The sequence below is a fragment of the Neofelis nebulosa genome, chromosome 8, assembly GCF_028018385.1.
Source record: "Neofelis nebulosa isolate mNeoNeb1 chromosome 8, mNeoNeb1.pri, whole genome shotgun sequence".
Classification (NCBI taxonomy): Eukaryota; Metazoa; Chordata; class Mammalia; order Carnivora; family Felidae; genus Neofelis; species Neofelis nebulosa.
Genome location: NC_080789.1, coordinates 118,091,619 through 118,115,111, shown reverse-complemented (window position 1 = coordinate 118,115,111; position 23,493 = coordinate 118,091,619). Strand labels below are relative to the sequence as shown.

The following is a 23,493-nucleotide window of genomic DNA, read 5'->3' as shown; positions in this document are numbered from 1 at the left end:
GTTGTAGGGGCGCCTGGGTGGCGCAGTCGGTTGAGCGTCCGACTTCGGCCAGGTCACGATCTCGCGGTCCGTGAGTTCGAGCCCCGCGTCAGGCTCTGGGCTGATGGCTCGGAGCCTGGAGCCTGTTTCCGATTCTGTGTCTCCCTCTCTCTCTGCCCCTCCCCCGTTCATGCTCTGTCTCTCTCTGTCCCAAAAATAAATTAAAAAAAAAAAAAAAAAAAAAAGACTTGTGTTGTTGAAGAGCGAAGTTGGCCCAGGTGGGCGGGGCTCAATGTAACAGCTCTGCTCTCCACTAGATGGCGCTGCTAGCCTACTGGGGTGGATTGTTGTGGTGCTCGTAGGTGCATATGTGCACGTGAGGGAGCAGTGAAAATGGTGCCACCCAGCCACCCAGTCTGTTCTCCTGGATCAGCAATCGTGCACTCGTCCTCTGTCTTCAGCTCTCATCCACTTCATGCTTTTTCACTCTCCCTGACCAGGCCCCAGGCAGTACCTCTCCTGAGTTTTGTCTCAGATGCGGCTGTTTTCCCTGGCCCCTTACTTCCGAAGGACTGCAGCTTTGACCCGTTCAGCCCCTCTGCGGGAGGGTCTCACTGAGCAATGGCCGAATGAGCAATGGCCGAATATCAGCTACACCCAGGAATGCACTCTGGATCCTGCTGCTGCCAGTGACCCAAGACTGCGGCCAGGTGCCAGCCCACACCAGAAAAAGTTCATGAGACAATGTAGCAGCAGTGTTTCAAGGATTATGGAAAATCACAACACACATCTGGCACCAGGCTTCAGCCTTAACGACCTTGCCCCAGCACCAGCGAATGTGGCCGCCTTCCAGGATCTGTTGGGACCAGATGGCTTCAACAGTCGCTACCAAATGTCCTTCCAGCAGTGGAACCGCATTGCCCCATGTGGCCCGAGAACCTCCCGGACCCCACTTTGTTCCTGGGAATTCGCCCTTCCCACCAGAGCACCGCCAGGTATTGAGCTGCAGAGTTGCAGCCTTTGCACTCCCCTTGTTTACATTCTTTTTAAAAAAAATTTTTTTAATGTTTATTTCTGAGACAGAGACAGAGCATGAGTGGGGGAGGGGCAGAGAGAGAGGGAGACACAGAATCAGAAGCAGGTTCCAGGCTCTGAGTTGTCAGCACAGAGCCCAACGCGGGGCTCAAACTCACAAACCGTGAGATCATGACCTGAGCCGAAGTCAGTCGCTCAACCAACTGAGCCACCCAGGCGCCCCCCTTATTTACATTCTCAATGGAATTTAAACCCTCTCCTTTCTCCCTTTTTAGTCCCTGCAGCGGTTCCTTACCTTTCATGGCTTCTTGGTCCCCAAGTTCACCTCTCTGTGCCACCTACCTGTTGAATTCTGTGGTTCAGGTTGTGCAGATTGTTGTGTTAACCCTCCAGTTTTCTAGGTGGGTAGGATGGTTTAATGTTGGTCTGGCTGTATTTCATGGACACAAGACACACAAAAAACTTCCATGCTGTTCCGCCATCTTGGCTCCTTCCTGCTTTTGTTGATTTTGATGGGAGTTCTCTGCCTCCTAGATCTAGATGTATGTTTCCTTCTCCAGATTAGGGAATTTTTCAAATATTATTCTTTGAAATACAATTTATGCCCCTTTTCTCTCTCTTCTGGGGTTCCTATAATACAAATATTATTATGTTTGGAGTCACTGAGTTCCCTAAGTGTATTCTCATTTTGTGTAATTCTCTTTTGTCTTTTTCATTCAGCTTCATTGCTTTGTTACTTTGTCTTCTAGGTCATTAATTCTTTCCTTTGCTTCTTCTAGCCTTCTGTTCATTGCATCGTGTGTTTTTAATCTCATTTACTGCACTCATCAACTCTGATTTCTTTTTAACTCTTATCTCTGTGGTAAGGACCTCACTGATGTCTTTTATTCTTTTCTCAAGCCCAGTAAGTGTCCTTATGATTGTTGCTTTAAATTCTATCAGGCATTTTACTTTTGGCTATTTCATTTAGATCTCTGGCTGTGGCCTTATCTTGTTCTTTCATTTGGGATAAATTCCTATCTTCTCATTTTGTCTAAGTCTCTGCCTTGTGTGTGTGTGTGTGTGTGTGTGTGTGTGTCAGAAAAGCCACTCCTGCTCATGACAGTCATAGCCTTATAAACAAGTCCTATATTGCCCAGGGCTGGTACTTCAGGGAGTGCCTTTAATGTGTTGTGTGTACTCTGCTGTTGTGTTCTGGCTGCTCTATCCTTCAGGGCAGTCGTCTGCAGAGGCTCTCCTTGCCTGCTGTGGACAGTGTTTGGTACCTGGCCTGAATGTGGCAAGTTTTAACTAGGTGTGCTTTGTTCTGCTTGTGAAATGAGTCCTGTCACTACCTCCACTGGAAAAGAGGCCCTGCAAAACTCTCTGGTTGGGACATATGGTGTGAGCAGGTGTTTGTTCTCATCTTCTTGGGGAGAGGCCTGCTGCACTGAGACTGAGGCAAATGTGACTGAAAAGGGCAGCTCCACTGGGACACAGGGGGATGGTTCTTGGTGTGAGCAAGTTAGTAGTTAGTATAGGCACAGTGCTACTTCCTATAGGTGGCTCTGTCTTTATGCTGATGGTTGGGGGAGGGAAATGGCACCAGCTGGTACCTTTATCCCCAGAGAGGTGTCTCTGTGAATGCTGTCAGGGACACACTCTGAGAAAAGCGAGTAATCTCCTGTGTCCCAGGCACTCTTCAGATCGCTGTTTCCCTGCTGTCTGTACCTGGGTTTTTTGCCTGCCTTCTTTCTAGGAGCAGAGTAGTGCCCTCTGGGTTCTATCCTAGCCAACCCCACTGGCCTTTAAAACTTCAGGATGTAAGCTCCCCTAGTTGCAAGAATTCATGAAATTCAGCCCCTCTTGTTTCCCAAGCCAATGGCTATTGGGAAACCTCCTCCTTGTGTGTTCCCCTGTGTGCTCCTCTCTCTTGCCCTCTGTGACCATAGCTCCCTGCCCTCTGCAGCAACCAGGATCCATTTTTCTCCTAAAGCATGTCACCGTACTTCCTACGTTCTTTGATGTAGCCTCTTCTCTCCCTTTAGTTGTGGGGTTTGTTCTGTCAGTCTTCAGGTCTATTTCTGGGGTATTCAGGATGATCTGATAGTTATCTAGTTGGGAGGAGGTGGGTGCAGGGTCCTCTGCCACCACCATCTTTGACTACTCATCCATTTATTTACCACTGGGTAACAAACTATTATAGTGAAGTTGAATCTTAGTGTGTATATATAGTTAACAGAAGGATGTTGACAGTATACTTGAAGTGTTATATTTATTAAGCAAAAATAAATTATTTATTTTTAGGGATCAGGTTGTTTCACATAACGTTGTATGTTTTATTTATACAAATTCTTTTAAGTTGCAAACCATCACATTTTTCATTAAAATTGAACAAGCTGTTAAAATTGCTATAGCATATCACACCTAAGCCCTCCAGTACAATTTTAAGCAAATATGTATTGTTGAGAAAGTACCAGAAGCAGTCGAGGCAGCAAGACTGTATTCCTAGTAAGGTAAACAAAAACTTCTGCCCTTTTCATTCCTCATTCCCTAAAGGAGTTACACTACCAAGTGAAGGAATTTCTCAGCTACGGGTTTGAGGCCACAATTGCAACCTTAAATGATTGCTCTTGAGATTGCAGTTTTTGCAGGCAATCATGTCCAGCTAAATTACATTACAATAAAATTGTTATTTTAACACCAAACTGAATGATGGACTGAAATCTACATGTGAAAGAAAAGCTAGGCTTGAGGCTTGCTCCTCTTTTAAAGGAGTAGTGTTATTCTAGTTTTATTGACACATTAGTTTTCATAAAGTGCAGACACAAAATAAATAAGGTGAAAAAGGTTTTGAAGCTCTATATACAACTATGAGATTAAGTAAGTTACTGGTTATGTTCTTGATAGCCTTTTAACTCTGTGGAAGCTGTAATATACATTAAAAGCTCATTGATCCAAGTAACATAATGATTCTTTTTCCCATTAGATCAGTCTACTATGAAGGAATATATACTTATGCTAGCTTATTCTATAAAACAAGATTAGATTAAAGACAAAATTTATGTGCTATAGGCTAAATCCAGATACAGTCAGGTGCTGAGCATTATTCCTGGCTTCAAAATAGGATGTATCTGTTTCACCATCTGGTTGGGGTATGAAAGGCATAGTTTGATGCTGCAGATTTTCCCAGTCCACATCACTGAAGAGAGGATGACATTTTAGCTCTTAGGGAAAATATAAAACAAAACATAGTATTATGACACCATTGCCTAAGTAAGTACTGTTTTTATAGGATTCAAGAGAAGGTCTCACATGTATCTTGCCCTTGTTTTGCTTCTCATGTATGTGTTTAATTTCTGTGCAACTACATACTTCACAGTGGCACATACTGTGTTATTTTGTATAACACCTGACATATGACAGGTGCTTGGCCTGTATTTGTCAAATAAGCAAATGAAAGATTTGCCTTAAAAGAAGCCTATCATTCTCATGCCTCCATCTTCTCACATAATCCCTGCCTTGATGAGATAAGAGCTTGGCCTACTTCCTGTTCTGGGATACAGTTTCCACACCACTGATCTTCAGGATTAATGCCCACTTCTCATTCCAAGACAATGCTGCCGGTTTCTATCTCTGCAGTCCTTAGCACCATCTTTTGTCCTATGTAACTTTGCTAAGAACCCCATCCTCCACTACCTTACTTTCTTCCATATGCTCCATCCTTATCCTTCATGGTAATTTTAACACATACATTGATGACACTTGTGAAACATTCTCTTCATGGTTCTTTGACTTTGATTTCATCGACTTGTATCTCCATTGTACGCTTCTTTAGCAGTATGGGCACATCCAGAATCTCTACTGCTTCACTTACAAGATCTCAACTTTGTTCCTCTTTTGAACTACGTTTCCAGTACCTGTCTTCTTTGCTAATTCCTTTTACCTACTACAACGAAATTATGGTGTTCTGATCACACTTGTGATATTTAGTTGCTAGACACAACCTTCCCTCTCCTCAACCCTTCACTTTGTAAGACAACAATAAAGATGTTGGCAAAAAATTAAGTGACCGGGCACCCAAGCGGCTCAGTCAGTTAAGTGTCCGACTTTAGCTCAGGTCATGATCTCACAGTTTGTGGGTTCAAGCCCTGCATCAGGTTCTGTGCCAACAGCTCAGAGCCTGGAGCCTGCTTTGGATTCTGTGTCTCCCTGTCTTCCTGCCCCTCCCCAGCTTGTGCTCTCTCTCTCAAAAATGAATGAACATTAAAAAATATAAAAAAAAAAATCAAGTGACAATTAAGGTATTACTTCAAAAAAAAAAAAAAAAACAGCAACCAATTTAAGGAAAATACTGTGAGAAGACCACACAGACAAGAAATAATTATGTGTCTATATTGGGAGTGATGAGTTGGGAAATCAGTATGTCTACAAGTTGGTTTTCCCTAAACTAAAAGATTGGTAGGAAAACAATAAAATAGCAAAAATAATTCACATTTAGAGAATTTGTCTCTCAATTGTTCAAAATAAATGCCTGAGCATGGATTACTTTAGAGTTACTTAGCAGTAACTCTTAAACTGTATCTGGATGTGACAGGATGCTTTATGGTTCTCTCATCAACTGAACTCACTAAGGAATTCTAAGCCAGTTTAAGATGAACTCAACAAACAGTTGTAGAAACAACTGTTTCTAATCAAAGACTACTCCTGTCATCTGCTTCACTATGTAAATTGTTCATTAAACAAACGAACAAAAATCTGAGGTCATTGGTGCTGAGGATGCTGTTTTTCTGTCTCCACTTATTTTCACTTATTTTGTCCTTTGGGAAGCAAAATTACCCCAGTTGAGAACTCTTCTAAAGTAATTTTCAGAGCTGAGGTTTCAAATGTCTGCACCCTCAGTTTACATAGGATTTTTCTCAAATCTCACTCTTCACAGAGGTCTTTCTGACCACTCTATCTAGAAAATCTCTTGTCAACACTTTGTATCTACTCACTTGCTTTATTTTTCTTTCCAGGACCCACTGCTAGATGGCATTATGTCATGGCTGTATCTGTTTACTTTTTGTCTTTCCACTAGAGAGTAAGTTCTACAAGCACATGAATTTTAGTCTGGTTCATCCCTGGGTGCAGCATTGCCTGGCACCTGAAAGTCACTCTATAGGATTTGTTAAATAAGTGAATAAACTGTTGATCTTATTTGAGGGAGCACCTAGAAGCTGTTGCAAATGACCTATTACCAAAGCTCGTTTTTCTAAATACCTTACATCACATGGAAATGCATCTGAGCACATAACTGAAGACATAACAAACATATATACTTTGTTACAAAAAAGATTTTAAGGCAGGTGACATTAAATCTAATTTGAATCTCAATTGAAGCCAATGGGTTTTTGGTTTCAAAATTGGAATTTAATAACCCCTGCACTGGAAAAAACCATTGAATGGGTCACAAATGTACCAATTTTTCTTATTGGAGACAACCTGGCACCTAATACATTTGCCAGTCAATAATGATATCAGAAATGAAGCAGTATGAAATTACAGAAGATAATTTTGATAAAAAAATATTTTCTGTATTTGTTGATGATTAACTTTATCAGGCTTTAAAAAAATCCTAAGACATTGACAAGATTAAGATAATTGTTTGAGATTAATAAAATTCAGTGAGTGGACATCCTAACCCAATGCATTGAATTTTAATGTAGAACAAGGATCTATACAATGTATAGATGTATATCTATACAATGTATATCTAGCAGGCAAAAATAAACTGAAGACATTTTTTAAACCCAGTTAGCAGTCAGATTATTTGTAGTGTTGTACTAGAACTTGATATCATTACTACCATTCACCTGAAACAAATCAAGGCTAAGAGTTTATTAACATAAGACCTTACCTTTCATTCCAGCTCTCTTTGTATTATCAATAGTTAGAAGTATTTCTACTGCATTTTGAGCATTATCAGATAACTTTTCTTCACCTTCAGGCCATGGGATATCTACAAATACAAATAGCTTGTTGATCATTGTTCAAATAATACAGAGAGATAAATGCGTCTACCTTAACAGAAACAGAATCACCTCTTTTCAGAATATTCTGGAATACTTGTTGTGGTGTTTCATCATTGAAAGGAGGAATTCCTGTCAGAAATTCAAACAAGCAAACTCCAAGTGCCCACCAGTCTACTGCAGGACCTGGAATTTAGGAGGGATTAGTTGAACTTGCAAGCATTTTGTACAAATGTTTCATCAACTAAAACATCAATACATGGATATTTGGAAGAAATCAAGGCATTCATTTCCCTAAGGCTTTCTTCTAGCTTCATAAGGTGCAAAAACTCAAATTACTTTCATTTCAGTAACATGGCAATTACTTTACTTCTCTGTTTTCCAGGAAGTTTAGATTAGCAATTAACACAGCTCATTAAAGAAAAGTTAAAGCTATCTTTTGTCACTTACTAATAACTTTTGATATTCTGAATACTTAACATGTTCTAAATCTAAAGATTACTCTCAAAAATAGAGTACTTGTCAATTTCAAATTGGGGGACAATAACATTTAGATGATTCTGTACTCCACTTACTTCACATGGGGGTGAGATGAAGTAGCAACATTTATACTAATTGGAGGACAGCCTGGTTAACAAGGGAAAGCCTTCGTGTTTTAATGTAACCTTACTCCTTTGAAGAACGTAGAGGAACAAATTGGTTTAACAAAAAGATTTCACTTAAACTATGGCTTGCAGTGGTAATTAGGAGATAAGGTTTAATAAATAGGTAAAGCTGATTTCTAAATGAGATCTTTACTGGAAGCATCATTCATATACAAAGATTTTTTTTTAATTTTATTTTTTATTTTTTTTAATTTACATCCAAATTAGTTATCATATAGTGCAGCAATGATTTCAGGAGTAGATTCTTTAGTGCCCCTTACCCATTTAGCCCATCCCCCCTTCACAACCCCTCCAGCAACCCTCAGTTTGTTCTCTATATATTTATGAGTCTCTTCTGTTTTGTCCCCCTCCCTGTTTTTATGTTATTTTATATACAAAGATGTTTTAAATGATTATTATAAATATGACCTTATAATCTGGTTTATACTTTTGTTTAGTCCTCTCTGAAAAAGTGTTTCCTAAGCAAAGGTTAATTTCAGTCAAGAAATGAGTATCTTCAATATAAATTTAAAATAGGAATTCTAATCTAGTACTAAATTTGCTTGGAAATTGCTCTTTAAATCCATTTCTCAAAATTCATTATTATGGTTAAGCAACTGCCACCATCCCATTTTCAAACAAGTAGGAAAGCACTGGGGAATCTGCCATTAGGAAAATAATTACATGCATTTAGAGTGCCTTTTTATTGCAAGCCACATAATCCTGTCTTCCCTAAGGAAAAAGTGATGAGAACCATCTATAGGCTTCCATTTCTATAATAATCACTATAAAAACATACAAACCACCTCAGTTAGTAGCTCTTTTAAGCACCGCTGAAAAAGAATTATTCCAACAGATAGACAGTATAACCAAAAAGTAGGGGAGAAGTCAGGGAAAAAAACATATGTTTTCATTATTTTACTTAGGTTAGAAATTAGAACCCTTTTCCCAGCTCAGCCAAAATGTATTCAAGTCAAAAACATACATGATTTCTCCATGGATATGTCACACATACCCATATATTTGAGTCAAAGTCTAATAAGATCACATATTATGATAGATATAGCAATTATAATATATACTGCTAGCCAGAGAAATAGAACAAACTTGTTTTATGCTATTGGTTTTCTAATTCGAAACCCACATCTGTAATTTGTATATTTGATATGGTTATACCTTTTTGTTTTCTAATAATAATGGAATTAAATAGTTAAGAAAATTCATGCCCTTTTGGAGGTGCTAATTTTCATATTTTTTATGAAGCCTATTTCCTGGGTGCAATAAGAAAGTCTGCATCTTCACACTCTGCTACTTTTACAAGTTACTTTAAAAATGCATCATGCCTATATTTGCTTTCACAGAGAAGAGCAGTCTCTCTGGATGTCTTACTGCTCAGAAGACAGAATGCAGTTTATTTTTATATTTACTAAGTGAGGTGAAAGGAAAGAAAAAAATTTTTCTCTGCAATGTGATCTAGTTATACTTTGACTGTTCAGTTTAATTTGCTTTGCCATATTACTTTACAGAGAAGTTCACTCACCAGAAGTCTGAAATCCTGCACCAAAGAAAAGAGTAATTAGGTACACTGTATTAAAACTGAGTTCATTCTCACATCATTCATTTGGACTAGATATAAGTATTGTGCCAGATACAAGGGACACAAAGATGAATAAGAAAGATAACTTTTCCCAAGAAGAAAACCTACTCTGGGGAGAGACGAAAATAGATAAATTTGACACGATGTTAAGAGACGTGAAACAAAAATATGCAAAGAAGCTATGGGAAACTCAGCCAGGAGTTCCAAAGTCCTTGGTGGAAGGAGAAGACCAGGGAGGACATCAGAGGAGTCTTAGCTGTCCTCAGCACGATGTTTAGAAACAGAGAGGTCAATATAAGAAACAGAATTGCTGTAGTGACTGCCCTTGGGGCCTGCGATTTGGGAAAGAGATATAGTCATTTTTTTTTAAATTATAAATTGCTTTGTATTATTTGCTATTTTAAAAACTGTGGACCAAATTACCTTTATAGGAAATGAAAATCTTAAAATCTATCACTAGATAGCTGAGGTAACTAGATCCTCCCACTAAAACAGTGGCAGGATCCTATAAAGCAAACCTTTCAATTTGAAGCTTACCTTCATACCAGATCCTAGATAGAGAAAATGCAGATTACAGGAAATGAGCTGGCAAACCTGTGACTTAGCAATACGGGCACTGTACAAAGTCAGTTAAATGCCCAGAGGAACTTAGTTGCTCTGGCCAGTAATGGGGAATACGGAAGGTCTCTCCTTTCAGCATCACAGAGATTGTTAACAGTGTTAGTTGAGTGCTAACTCAGGAATCCTTCTGAAGTGCTATGTAGAAGGAAAACACAGACTCAAGTGTTAAGAAATTTTCATAAGCTTTTGAAGTGAAGACAAATATAATAACATAGGTAAAATGACATAAGCTGACATTAAACAGTGTATAAAAAAGTGATATAAAAGTGAACAGCTACTTCCCCATAATTGACCAAGGATGCTTTGTGGAAGAGGTAACATTTGAACAGGTGATGAGACGAGACGAAATTTGATGGGAAGATGATGGGGTTCTGGCTTTTCTCAACTAAGGGAAAATACCTGCGCAAGATAAGGAAAAGCTGAAGAAAGATGAGTCTAAGAAGCAGAATGAGAACATAAGGCTTATAATGAGATTCTTTTGAATCTGCTGGCACCTCGATCTTGAACTTCCCACACTCTGGAACTGTGTGTGAGGAATACATTTTTGTTGTTTATAGAAGGAAAAGAAACATCTTTGAGAGATGAGGCTACTACAAGAGCTTAGAGCCTCCAATGCCATGATCAATAATCTGGATTTTATTTTGCAGGTGGGAAGGAGCCACCATGGTTTTTGAAGGAGAGAAGTAGCCTGACCATTTTATGCCTTAAGAGGGAAAATCTGGTGGCAGTGATTATAGACAACAGAATGAAGTTGATGGTCCGTCCAGGAAGAGAGCTAGTAAATTAATGAAAAGGGAAAGAGGAGTTTCTTACAGAGGATAGTGACAGAGATGAAAAAGTGAGAAGAAATTCTGCAGGGACAGTATTGGCTGGATTTACCTGCCTGAATGTAGGGACAAGGTCTGTGCTATCACGAAGGTGGTGGAATTGAGAGAGGGAACAGAGGAAGAGCAAGCTGGACAAGTCCCATTCTGACATACAGCATGGCCAGTGGAAAGCTGAGTAGGTACTTTGTCCATGTGTCTGCTGCCTAAAGAAAGTCGGATTAGAGCTGGATATTTAGGAAGCATCAGCAAGGACATGAGCACTGAAATCATGGGAGATAGGAGATTAACAGGAAGTAGGTGTAGGGAAAAAAGGGTAAGTAAAGGGCAGGATTGTGAAGAAGAATCTCCATGTCTGGAAGAGCTGAAGAGCAGAGGAGTAGCAACAAAGTAGTGAGAATGAGAAGAAGCCGGTATATCTGACAAGAACAACATCACTGAGGACTGTTAACAACAAAGTGTCAGTGACAGGACTGTTAACAACAAAGTGTCAGTGACAGGCGCCTGACTGGATCAGTCCATAGAGTATGCAACTCTTGACCTCGAGGTTGTAAGTTCAAGCCCCACGTTGGGTGCACAGTTTATTTAAAAATTAAAATCTTAAAAAAAAAAAAGAAAGAAACAGTGTCAGTTAAATGGAGGGATAACAGTCAGATTGCCAGAGTAAAAAAATATCAGGCAAAGAAAAGAGGCAACCTTTGAGAAGGGAGATGGTGAGGGGAACAAGGATGGAAATTATTTTCATGCTAAGGAGAAAGGCAACACAGGAATAAAAATAGAAGGGGTGGAGGGGGCGTGGGGAAGATGAGACAGTTGATCACCAAAAGAACCCAAAGAAAAGGGAAGCAACTGATAATATCAAGAAGGTGCTCATATTATGGACTGAATTATTTCACTCCAAGAAAAGACATGAAGTCTTAGTCCTGAGGTCCTTGGAACGTGCCATTTGGAAATATGGTACTGGCACTTATAATTAGGTAGGTTAAGATGAGCTCATACTGGAGTAGGGTGGGCCCCTAAGCCAATGTGACTAGTGTCCTTATAAAAACACAGCCACGTGACCATGGAGAAACAGGGAGAGCAGCATATGAAGAGGGATGGTTTCAGTGTGGCACCTGCAAGCCAAGGAACACCAAAGACTGCAGGCGAACCACCGGAAGCTAGAAGGGGTGGGGTAGTTCCTTCACACCTCTCGGAGGGTGCATGGTCCTGTCCACACCTTGATTTCACACTTCCAGCTTCCAGAACTGTCAGACACGAAGTTCCTGTCGTTTTGAACCATAAGTTTGTGGCACTTTGTTACAATGGTCCTAGGAAACCAATATAGTTGGTTCCAGAATGCAGGAAGGAACGTTCTTCAGAAAGCAAAGGGGAAAAAGAGAGGCTAAGTAAAAATGCCATCCTGTCTTCCGAGGCTGCATCCAGAAGACAGCTCATTTCTGGCTTGACCTTGTGGTAAGGGGGGAATAAGTGAAGGTAAGCTCTAATCAGGCTGCCGACTGAAGTTTAGGCCCGACTTTGTATTCCTGAGCCAAAACTGGAACAGACCTAAGAAGACATTTAGAGCGAAGATAATAGAGCAGGTGGACGGTAGGGTTTCTCTGGATCACTGAGACTGAAACAGAAGGCAAAGAACAAATGGCTGCATGTCTTCTTTTACCATAATAAATAAATGCCATATTTATGAGAAAAGAGCATCACATGAGTTCATTTTCTTTTAACTCTCGGCAATCCAAGTACCAAAGAAATTTAAAACAATTTTTCCTCAAAAGAAAACGTAAAGATAGAGAACACTTCAAAAACTCAAGATATGCAAGCCTTACCATGGGCCCTGCCCAGTAACAGCTCAGGTGCAAGGTAGTCTGGGGTTCCAAGAATTCGTCCATCATCCACTGGGGCTGCCCCTCGCCTCACACTCTTTGGAGTTCGGTATGGAGTTCCTGATTTGATCTGATTTGGGGTATGCTAATTTAAAAAGAGTTTAATAGACAATAAATATCTCCATTCCTTTTACAGTGAACAGAATTGCTAAAACAAAAGCAAAGCTAGGCTGTTGGGCATAAGAGATATACTCAAATTCTTGATCAGTTTTGAACAAAACTGAAAGTCCTGAAAGCTGGTGAAATTCAATAGTTTAGATAACACCAATTATGTCAGTAAGATCAGGATATGCAAGACAGAATGAAAAAATCCACAAGAAAAAAAAATTTTTTTTTTAATTTTTTTTCTTAACATTTATTTATTTTTGAGACAGAGAGAGACAGAGCATGAACGGGGGAGGGTCCGAGAGAGAGAGACACAGAATCCGAAACAGGCTCCAGGATCTGAGCTGTCAGCACAGAGCCCGATGCGGGGCTCGAACTTACGAGCCATGAGATCATGACCTGAGCTGAAGTCGGATGCCCAAATGACTGAGCCACGCAGGGGCCCCAAGAAAAATTTCTTGATAGCATGGATTAATACAAACTTAAGAACAGTCACTGAGGGACAGTGCAACAAATAGGTCATGATTTCACGGTTTGTGGGTTTGAGCCCCGTGTCGGGTTCTGTGCTGACAGCTTGGAGGCTGACAGCCTACTTCTGGTTCTGTGAGTCATCTTCTCTATCTGCCCCTCCCCTGCTTACACACTCTCTCTGTCTCAAAAATAAGTAAAAAATTAAAAAAGAAAAAAAGATATTGTTATCTCACAAGGACTCTGTGAGACCAGCGGAACAGGTTATCAGCATATTCTACAGACAGATAAACATGCTCTGAGGGAAAGGGACTGCTAAGTCACTAAGTTCTGAATAGGCAACCTCAGTCTTGTGACCCTAATTCAGGGTTTGCACTTTCTATTTTATGATCTCTCTCCAAAGGAAGAAAAAAAAATGAAACTTTGGGTTTAAGATAAAAGTTTAGAAAACACAAACAACATAAGATTGGTAATATATATTTTCACCTTGTTTCTAAAAAGAAGAGATCGTCTATGAAGATCCTTAGAAGGCAGCAAGGTAGAGTGGACTCTATATTGTACCTCAGAGTTGCTGTCATCAGGTGAAAATATGTGACTGTAAATATGTAAACATGTGATTGGAAATATGTGATAGTCTAGAGAGCAGATGGAGGAGCTATATTTAAGAATAATAAAATTACTACCAGCTTTACCTTTATGCATCAAAACCTCCAACAATCAATCCATAGATTCCCAATAAGCAGAACAGAATTCTATGGTAAATCTCATACAATCCAGGTGAGAGGCAAGTATCTGGCTTTAATAGTTTGTTATAAAGTCTAAACACAGTGTTAAAAAGTTATAACATACCTGATATGGCATATAGGATGTTCCTTTTTGAGTAGGGGTTATAGCCATGGGATATGAATCACTGTAAACACAGGAAATATCCATTGCGTCTAAAGAGGTAATGCTCATTTTGGATGGTTCTGAGTTACTGGATGCATTAATAGGACTGTTAAAACTTCGAAAAGCTACAGCATTTCTTTTAGATACGGTTAATGTTTTCAAGACTTCCGAAGATGGAGCTAACATTTTTTGGCTACTGCCTTGGACAGCAGGATTCTCATCACTTTTTGGCAAGGTACTTTCTTGCCAGCTGGGTGATACCGTAAGTAGACCTTCAATGTTTGATTCTTCAAAAGAGGATTCTTTGATGCTTTTATCTGGATCTAAGGACTGCCTTTCTAACGAACTTTCCATTATAGAAATTCCTGGAAAAGATGAATCGGAGTCCATACAAATACTTTTAGAAGCTCTCTCATCATCAGAACATAGAAAACTAGAATTTAAGTGGTCCTTCTTACTATTCTTGTCACAGTCTTCATCTAGTTCACACATAAGGTTTTTTGCTATCATTGGGATAGGTGATTTTTCTGGTGTTTGTTGTTTATCAATGAAAGAATTGACCACGTTCTCCTTATTAGCACAGTCATTTTGCTGACCTCTACGTACTGATAGCTTAAGGTCTTGGACTTCAGTTGTTAAGCCTGTCCTTTGTTTTATACAACCATCACTCATTTCATTACTCCCCTTAAGCTCTATACAATTTTTTTTATTCTGTATAATATTCTGACAAGGACTAGAGTCAACTAACTCAAAATTTCTTTTAAAACCTCTCTTCCCAAGGTGCTCTTCAGTCATATCACCAGAATCCACAGCCCATGGATCTGACTGATGAAAAGCAGGCTGTGTTTTGTCAGTGGCCATGTTAATGTTATTTATATCCAGTTCTCTTGCTTCCCAAGAAACTTCCCCAGAGAAGCATTTTTTAGCAGGGTTTACACCAGAGTTTCCAGTCGCAGGGATGGCACCACTGTTATGAATGGGAGAAAGGGCTAACTCAAGATCCTTTTTATTGAAACCTTTGGTCTCGATGGCATTGGTAGATTTTGTACACAAAGGCTTTTCTATTATATTCCAACTCATCATTGCAGAGCCCAGTGCATCATCACTTTCCTGAGAGGGAGGAAAAAACACCGTTTTAGTTGTATAAAACTGAGATTCTTGAACCTTTTAAACCTGTTGACTTAGGTGGAATAAATGACCCCATAAACTATTATGCTACCTATTCCCACTTTCCAATGGAACCAAAAAACAATGATAAAAGAAAATTAGAAAACAATATAAACAATTATAGCATGTATTTATATATATTTTGAGTAAAACACTAGTCTAAAATTCAAATTAACTACAGTGTGTATTTATATAATTTAACATGTATTTGTATATTATTTTGGTCTTCTGTAACACATATTTGATACAAATTATTTAAGTAGGACAAATAGGCAACATTTTCAGGCAAAATTAAGGGAAATTTGAGGCAAAACTGAGGGTAAGATTACATTATGTATATATGTTGCTTGGCAACAGTGGTATAGATGATTCTGTTTTGAATTATAAAATGCACAGGACTTAAGATATAGTTAATGGAAAATCATAGGCAAAGATTTTGTTAATGTAAACATATATCACTTTGTACAAGTATAATAAAACCAAGCTGACAAAGATGAAGCTAAACTAATAATTTCTAATTAAAACCCCAAAATAACAGGAATTAGAATTCACTGTCAACAAGATGAAATGATCTTGCATTAATAACAAAATACTTTTCGTAAAATCTGTTTGAATTCCAACTATCTGCAAGTGCTCTTGTATGATCAGAGCTTTGTACAAAATATTATAAACTGGTACATGGTATTTAGGAGTTTTACAAGATTACTCAATTACAGTGTATCTTTAGTAAAAAGTACTGCCTGCTTTTGGTATGTGAAAATCAAACTTTATTAACTTACTTAGTAATAATGAGTGCATGATCATGAACAAAAATAACAAAAATCCCTAAATTACAACTCATAGATCTGCAAGATCATCCAATGATTAGCACAGGGTTTATCAGGATTCCCTTGTGGTCCATGGTCACTCTTCTGTTTATAACTTTTTTTTTTTTTTTTTTTTTTTGAGAGATCGATCAAGGGGGGTAGGGTCAGAGTAAGAAGCAGAAAGGAAATCCCAAGCATGCTCCATGCCCAGTGCAGAGCCTGATGCAGGGATAGATCTCATGACTGGAGAGATCACAACCTAAGCCAAAATCAAGAATCAGATGCTTAACCAACTGAGCCACTCAGATACCCCTCTCTGTTCATAACTTGAGAAAGACTGCTATAATCTAATCACTGCATTCCCCAAGTATGCAGAAGTGGGAGGAAGAAGGTAAACCTGTGTATAGTTTGAAATATTATACAATATACTTTCTTGAATAGGAAGAGGTGAATTAACAGTATTAGGAATGGAAATCTGTTTATCCTGTAGCATATATTACCTATAGAGCAGCCTAGAAGAGGAGATTGAGAAAAATAATTTGACCTTACTTCTAGAATACAAATATCCAATAATGAAGAAAACTATATTACTGAGAATAAGGGACAAATACAATCTAAATTATTTACTCAAATTGAAGGTTTATTCTTTGTTTATTATCATTATTCTAATCTAACATTATTTCATCTGTACTCTATGAAGGATACTTTATTATAATTTAAAACTTTAGTATCTCTCAGCTTTAATATATTGGCTTTAATGGCTTAAAAAAGGCAAGAACAGAAATATATACATGAAGTAAAATAATTTTAAGTGACTCCATTCACTTAGCAAACAATCTCCTTAGAATAAATACTTTTTTTTTTTTTTTTTTTTTGAGAGAGAGAGAGAGAGAGAGCACGAACAGGGGAGAGGGGCAGAGGGAGAGAGAGAATTCTAAGAGGTTCCATGCTCAGTATGGAGCTAGATGTGGGGCTTGATCCCACGACCCTGGGATCATGATCTGAGCTGAAATCAAGAGTGAGATGCTCAGCAGACTGAGCCAACCAGGTGCCCCTAAAATAAATACTCTCTTTTTTTTTCAATATATGAAATTTATTGTCAAGTTGGTTTCCATACAACACCCAGTGCTCATCCCAAAAGGTGCCCTCCTCAATACCCAAGTAAATACTCTTAAAGGCATACCTGCATTACCTTTGTGGTCTAAAAGTTATTTCTGATCCAGAAGAGTTACCATTCCACTAAATGAGAAATTGGCAGAAAACAGTGTAGAAGGAAGTAATACAAGTTTTAAAATAAGACTTAAAAAAAAAAAAGTGCAACAAACTAGTCATGGTAGGGAATTAAAACAGAAAAAGAAGCCCATCTAGATGCCTATGAGCCAAACATTTACTATCAATTGCCTACAAACTTGTTATATATTATTAATCATGAATAATTCCACACTTGAATGAGAAGTGAAATATTTAAAAATAATTTGAAAGAATATACAGGAAAATGAAGACTACTTTGACTGCTGTTCATGTAACAGTTTCATTTCCTTACAGAATTTACATGAAAAAGTGTAAGGCATCTCTATCATCAATGGGACGTACAAAACTGGCTTGGGTTCAGATAAATGGCACTCTCACCTGGCAATCCTTTTCCCATGTGGGACTGCTGTGGCACTCAGACTCCACACTGGACGCAAAGGTGTGAGACTGGCTGCTGGCACTTGACGTAGCCAGCCTTCTCCTGGATTGCAGGAGATTGGAAGTTAGGCACTTCACAGGCATCCCAGGATTGGCAGCAACTGTTTCAAGACCTACAGGGAAGAGAAAATATTGAATCTTATGTCACAGCTTTCTGAGTTCCTCACTGAACTTGAAACTTTTCAGAAAATTAGGCAGAGTATTAAGTACGGCACACCAGAACTCTTTTTGTATAAACATTATCCAAACCACAAGGATGGCTCAGGTGTTTTTTGGCACACAAGTACCAATCAATGTTTAGGGGGAAAAAAACCCCTCAATATTCACAAGTGAAAATCAGGACAAAAGAATTAAGTTGTAATTAGGAGGAAATCCATTTTGAATATCCATTATCCAATTTGAAACTCTTCTTGATAAAGAGCATTACTGATGTTCTATATCCAGGTATGATTTAAGATTGGAATGTGACTAAATTTACTCAGTTCAATTTGTATTTAATTAAATGAGGTTTATGTGCTTCCAAGTATGAATTACACACATCCATAAGGGATTTTCTTTTAATACTACTGGGTACAACAAGTAACAGTGAACTAGCTGACAGCAAACCAGTACAAGAAAGCAGCATCCTCTACATGACACGTGCTCCTTATTTATATAATGATGCTAAATTTGTGGTTCCTTAATTTATAATGAGACATGATAAGCAATTACGCTTTAATTATATGTGCATACACCGATTTTCTATGTATATAAAAAGATATATATTATATATACATGTGTACACACACACACACACACACACACACACACATATCTTGTTTTCTCTTTCCCAAAGAGGGTGAACATGACAAGTAAATTCTTACAGTTTTTTGATTTAACAAATCTTGGCACCTTAAAACTAGAAGTTGAATTTCAATGTCCATCTAAAACAACTGTATTTTTGGTACATAAACCCCCTCAATGAAACTCCTGAAACTCCTTGGACCCTGACCTTGATATTTGACTAAACTGCTCAGCTGCCTTTCCTCAGTAATGTGGGAATTTGTGTCTACCCCAATGCCAAGTGCATACTGTGTATTTGCTAATGAGTTCTTTCTGGATCACTGACATGATCAGACCATTCCTTTCTCTGGAACTCTTGATGACTCCCTGTTTCTACAGCTTAAATTCTAGGTCCCCTGTAATGATACTTGATCCTTCCCATCTATCTGCTAAGTTTCCTTTCCCATTGCACGTGCTTCTTCATTCTCACATAGCGCATTTAGTCCCCATTATCTGAAGATGGAATACTTCCAAGTGTCCGTGCCTTTGCTCATGCCTCTATCTGAAATGCCCTTTTCCAATATACTTGGAGCTATTGCTATATCTTTATTGAAAACCCATTCCTGATTTTTCCGGTTAGCACTTAACACTTTCTGTGTTGCATCACAGTATCCTTCTTACGGATTTTATTTTATAGGATTGCTATTGTTATCCCTTTGTATCTATAATCAACCAAACTTACAAGTTCTTTTGAGGCAAGGAATTCTCTTACTCATCTTGATATCCACTCAGTGACCAGCACGGTGCCTTGCCCTGATCTAGTTCTGACTAGAGTAAGAAACGACTAAGGGAAAAGCAATTATTCTCACTTCAAAATAAGGCTATAGTAACATTGGCATATTCTGTATTTTAGTAGTTTTGTGCTTATGAAAGCTATAAATATATATTTTCAGCCATTTTGATTTCCACAGAAGTGATTTTGACAGAAGAAACAAGATTCCATGAATTTGGAAGAAAGGGTCAGTGGACAGAAAATTGTATTTGCAATCAGGACTTGGCTAGCCCACTTACTAGTGTGTAATTAAACATTTTCAAACATTAGCTTTGTCATTTTTAAGTGAGATATCCTAGATATGTAAAGATTTGAGGACCAAATTCAAAATGAGGCAACATCCATGAAAACATGTATTCCCAAGACAAAGAACATGAGTGCAGAGAACTAAAACATCCAGTGTTGCTAAGTTATAGAAGGTAAAGTTAAGTGCAATAAAATGCCCCATTCTCTTCCTCTACTACTTTTGTTTTTTATTGTGTGCTAATGAAAAAATTTTATCTTTGCTTCAACTATTTTATTTCAAAATCTTTTGAAAATCATTTTATAAAGACACACAATATTACAGGTACTACATCTTGTTTATATAAGATTTCCAATGACCCAGTACAGTGAAATTTACCTGAAAATCATTCTAATACTATGCTAATTGATGAATATCTCGTTAGCTAGATAATTTATCCTGTTGACTTAAAGATCTGCAATAGGGGCGCCTGGCTGGCTCAGTCAGTAGAGCATGTGACTCTTGATCTCAGTGTTAGGTTCCAGCCCTATGTTGGGTGTAGAGATTACTTAAAATCTTCATTTAAAAAAAAAAAATTATATATATATATATACATATATATGTATATATATATATATGACAATCTGTGTCAGAAATGGCATTAACATGAGGAAATATAGGAATGCCCCAGCCTGTTCAAGAATTTGCATTTCAAACTCATATTGGAAATTAAAAAATTTAAAAACATGTTGTTCCTCAAAAGACACATTTAATGCAATAAACTACCTTTTCTTTTATACTCACATGAGTTTAGTAGTTTGCTACAGTAAGGAGTAGTATCCTTGTGATCTATAGACATAGGACAAATTAGTCCTTGAGAAAGCTGTGATGTTTCAGATACATGGGTTGAAAGAATATTTGCAGAGTCTTTGTTTTTTTCTGCAACTGGTGTGTACTATTAAAGAGAGAAAAAAAAAACAAATGCTAAGATTTATCTCCACAAAAACACCACCTAAATACATAGACTGTTATACCACCTAAGTAGATTAAATTTATTTTGATCAGGGGCACCCGGGTGGCTCAGTTGGTACAGCATCTGACTTCGGCTCAGGTCATGATCTCATAGCACATGAGTTCCAGCCCCACGTCTGTCTGTGTGCCAACAGTTCAGGGCCTGGAGCCTGCTTCGGATTCTGTGTCTCCCTCTCTCTGCCCCTCCCCCACTCATGCTCTGTCTCCCTCTCTCTCAGAAATCAATAATAAACATTAAAAAAATAAAAGAAATAAATTTATTTTGATCATTTATTAAAAAAAAAAAAAGATTTAAAACTTTAAATGGGCATGTTATATGAGTTTTTTCTAATTAAGTACTTACAAATCCTAAAGAGCTGATGAGAGATAACACCTGTCCTGGGGTTCTTGAATAATCTTGTCTAGGTTTAGCCATTGATGGTGTTGTAAGGATATCCATCATATTGATATCTATGTATGGAAAAAAAAGTATATGAAATTCTTTAAAAACTTCAATGTCACTGACTTACTAGTCAATAATCATCTCTTCTGAACTTTGTTGCCCTTTCCACATTAACATTATCTATAAAATTAACTTGAGTAAGATGAACATATCCAGTGAAGCCACCATGCCGTAAACATATACAACCAAGCAGACAGAGAAAGACTAATACTGTATGATCTCTCTTATATATGGAATCTTAAGAAAACAAAACAAAACCAAGCTCACAGATACAGAGAACAGATTGGTGGATGCCACAGGCAGGGGCAGGGGGTAGAAGAAATGGATGAAGGGGGTCAAATACAAAATTTTAAGAGATAAATATTTATTAAAAAAAAAAAAAAGTGGGGCACCTGGGTGGCTCAGTTGGTTAAGCAATTGACTTTTGATTTCAGCTCAGGTCATGATCTCACTATTTTTGAGATCGAGCCCTATGGTCAGGCTCCATGACACTGCAGAGCCTGCTTGGGATTCTCTCTCCTCTCCGCCCCTCTACCCGCTCACTTTCTTTCTCTCAAAAATATAACACACACACACACACACACACAAAAAAAAAAAAAAGCAAGTGCTTGAAATCATTACAATTTGATAGAACAGAGTCTTGCACTGAAATGAATAGTACACCCAAATTAGGAGTCACCGAGGTGCCTGGGTGGCTCAGTCAGTTAAACATCCTACTTTGGCTCAGGTCTTGATCTCACAGCTTGGGGTGAGTTAGAGCCCTGCATTGGGCTCTCTGCTGTCAGCACAGAGCCTGCTTCAGATCCTCTGTCCCCCTCACTCTCTGCCCCTCCCTTCATTCTCATTCTCTCTCTCAAAAACAAACATAAAAAAAAAAAGGAGTACTCAGTCACTAAACAAGAGTATTATCTAACTGGCAACAGGCACTCTTCTATGAGACTTTTTTTTTTTTTTTGAGAGAGAGAGAGAGAGAGAGAGAGAGAGAGAATCTCAAGCAGGCTCCATGCTTAGCACAGAGTCCGATGCGGGGGTTGATCCATGATGCTGGTATCATGACATGAGTTGAAACCAAGAGTCAGATGCCCAGCTGACTGAACCACCCAGGCGCCCCTGTGATATCAGACTTTTAAAGGTAAACTGAAAGTTTGAACCTAACAAATTTTATTGATTCTACACACTGATGAAGCAATAAGGACTAACAGGTAACAACAAACATCTTGAAGAATATTTTATAAATTAAATGTTAAAAATGTTATGGCAGTGATTTATTGGATATAACTCTAAAAGCACAGGCAAAAAGCAAAAGTAGACAAATGGGGCTATATCAAACTTAAACACTTTCGCACATCAAAGGAAATAGTCAAAAGAATGAAAAGAACCTACAGAATGGGAGAAAACATCTTCAAACCAGTTATCTGACAAGGGGTTAATGTACAGAATATATAAAGAACTATAAGTCAACAACAATAAAAAAATTCAATACTTATCTAATTAAAAAGTGGATAAAGAACTTGGACAGACATTTCTCCAAAGAAGATATACAAATTGCCAACATGATTATGAAAAGAGGCTCAACATTAGTAATCAATGGAAAATGCAAATCAAAACTATAATGAAATATTACCTCATACCCATTAGGATGGTTAGTATCAAAAACAGAAAATAAGTAGTGTTGGCAAAGATGTGGAGAAATTGGAACCCTTGTACATTGCTGGTAGGTATGTTAAATAGTGCAGCCACTATGAAAAACAAAGGAGTTGCCACAAAAAATTAAAAATAGAATTACTATGTGACACAGGAATTCCACTACTAGGTAAGTACACAAAAGAATTGAGAGCAGGGGATCTACAATATTTACATCCTCATGTCCATTGCATCATTCACAATAGCCAGGAGGTAGAAGCAACCTAAATGTCTACTGACACATGAATGGATTAAAAAAAATAGCATATATATGTATAATGGAATGTTATTCAGTCTTTAAAAAGAAGGAAATTCTGCTACATGCTGCAACAAGTATGAACCTTGAGGACATTATGCTAAGTGATATGGCAGTCACCAAATGACAAATGCTCTGTGATTCTACTTATATGAGGCATCTAAAGTAATCAAACTCACAGATACAGAAAACAGAATTGTGGTTGCCAGGGCTGAGGGGACAGGAAAACGGGGTATAATGTTTCAGTTTTGTAAGATAAAAAATTTCTAGAGATCTGGTGCAGAGCAATGTGAACATGGTTAACACTACCCAACTGTACACTTCAAAATGGTTTTATGTTTTTTACCACTATCAAAAAAAACAAAAAACAAAAAACAAAAAACCACCACCAACAACAACCAAATTCAGAATCTGTATACTTAAAAGATGTTTGTTGTATTACTATTTATGCTAATACAAATGTAGGATTACTTGGGATCCATTTTATTTTATTTTATCTTTGTAATTTTTATTTTTTTATGTAAGCTCTACACTCAATGTGGGGATTGGACTCATGACACTGAGATCAAG

The 23,493-nt window shown here is 38.0% G+C and overlaps 1 protein-coding gene across 3 annotated transcripts in view; it reads right to left on the bottom strand.

Moving 5' to 3' along the window:
* Nucleotides 1–3,251: 3,251 nt before the first annotated feature.
* Nucleotides 3,252–23,493, bottom strand: part of MASTL (microtubule associated serine/threonine kinase like) — a 35,260-nt gene continuing 15,018 nt past the window's right edge. For 2 of the 3 annotated variants that reach the window (XM_058681635.1, XM_058681637.1), the window contains 8 exons: nucleotides 20,886–20,992; nucleotides 20,315–20,465; nucleotides 17,634–17,806; nucleotides 13,993–15,141; nucleotides 12,514–12,655; nucleotides 7,077–7,190; nucleotides 6,893–6,994; nucleotides 3,252–4,220 (listed from right to left, as the gene is read on the bottom strand). In XM_058681635.1, the coding sequence (XP_058537618.1) occupies nucleotides 4,063–4,220; nucleotides 6,893–6,994; nucleotides 7,077–7,190; nucleotides 12,514–12,655; nucleotides 13,993–15,141; nucleotides 17,634–17,806; nucleotides 20,315–20,465; nucleotides 20,886–20,992 (2,096 nt within the window). In that variant the 3' untranslated portion in view covers nucleotides 3,252–4,062. The remainder of the gene's footprint in view (nucleotides 4,221–6,892; nucleotides 6,995–7,076; nucleotides 7,191–12,513; nucleotides 12,656–13,992; nucleotides 15,142–17,633; nucleotides 17,807–20,314; nucleotides 20,466–20,885; nucleotides 20,993–23,493) is intronic. The other variant, XM_058681636.1, reaches the window with a different exon arrangement.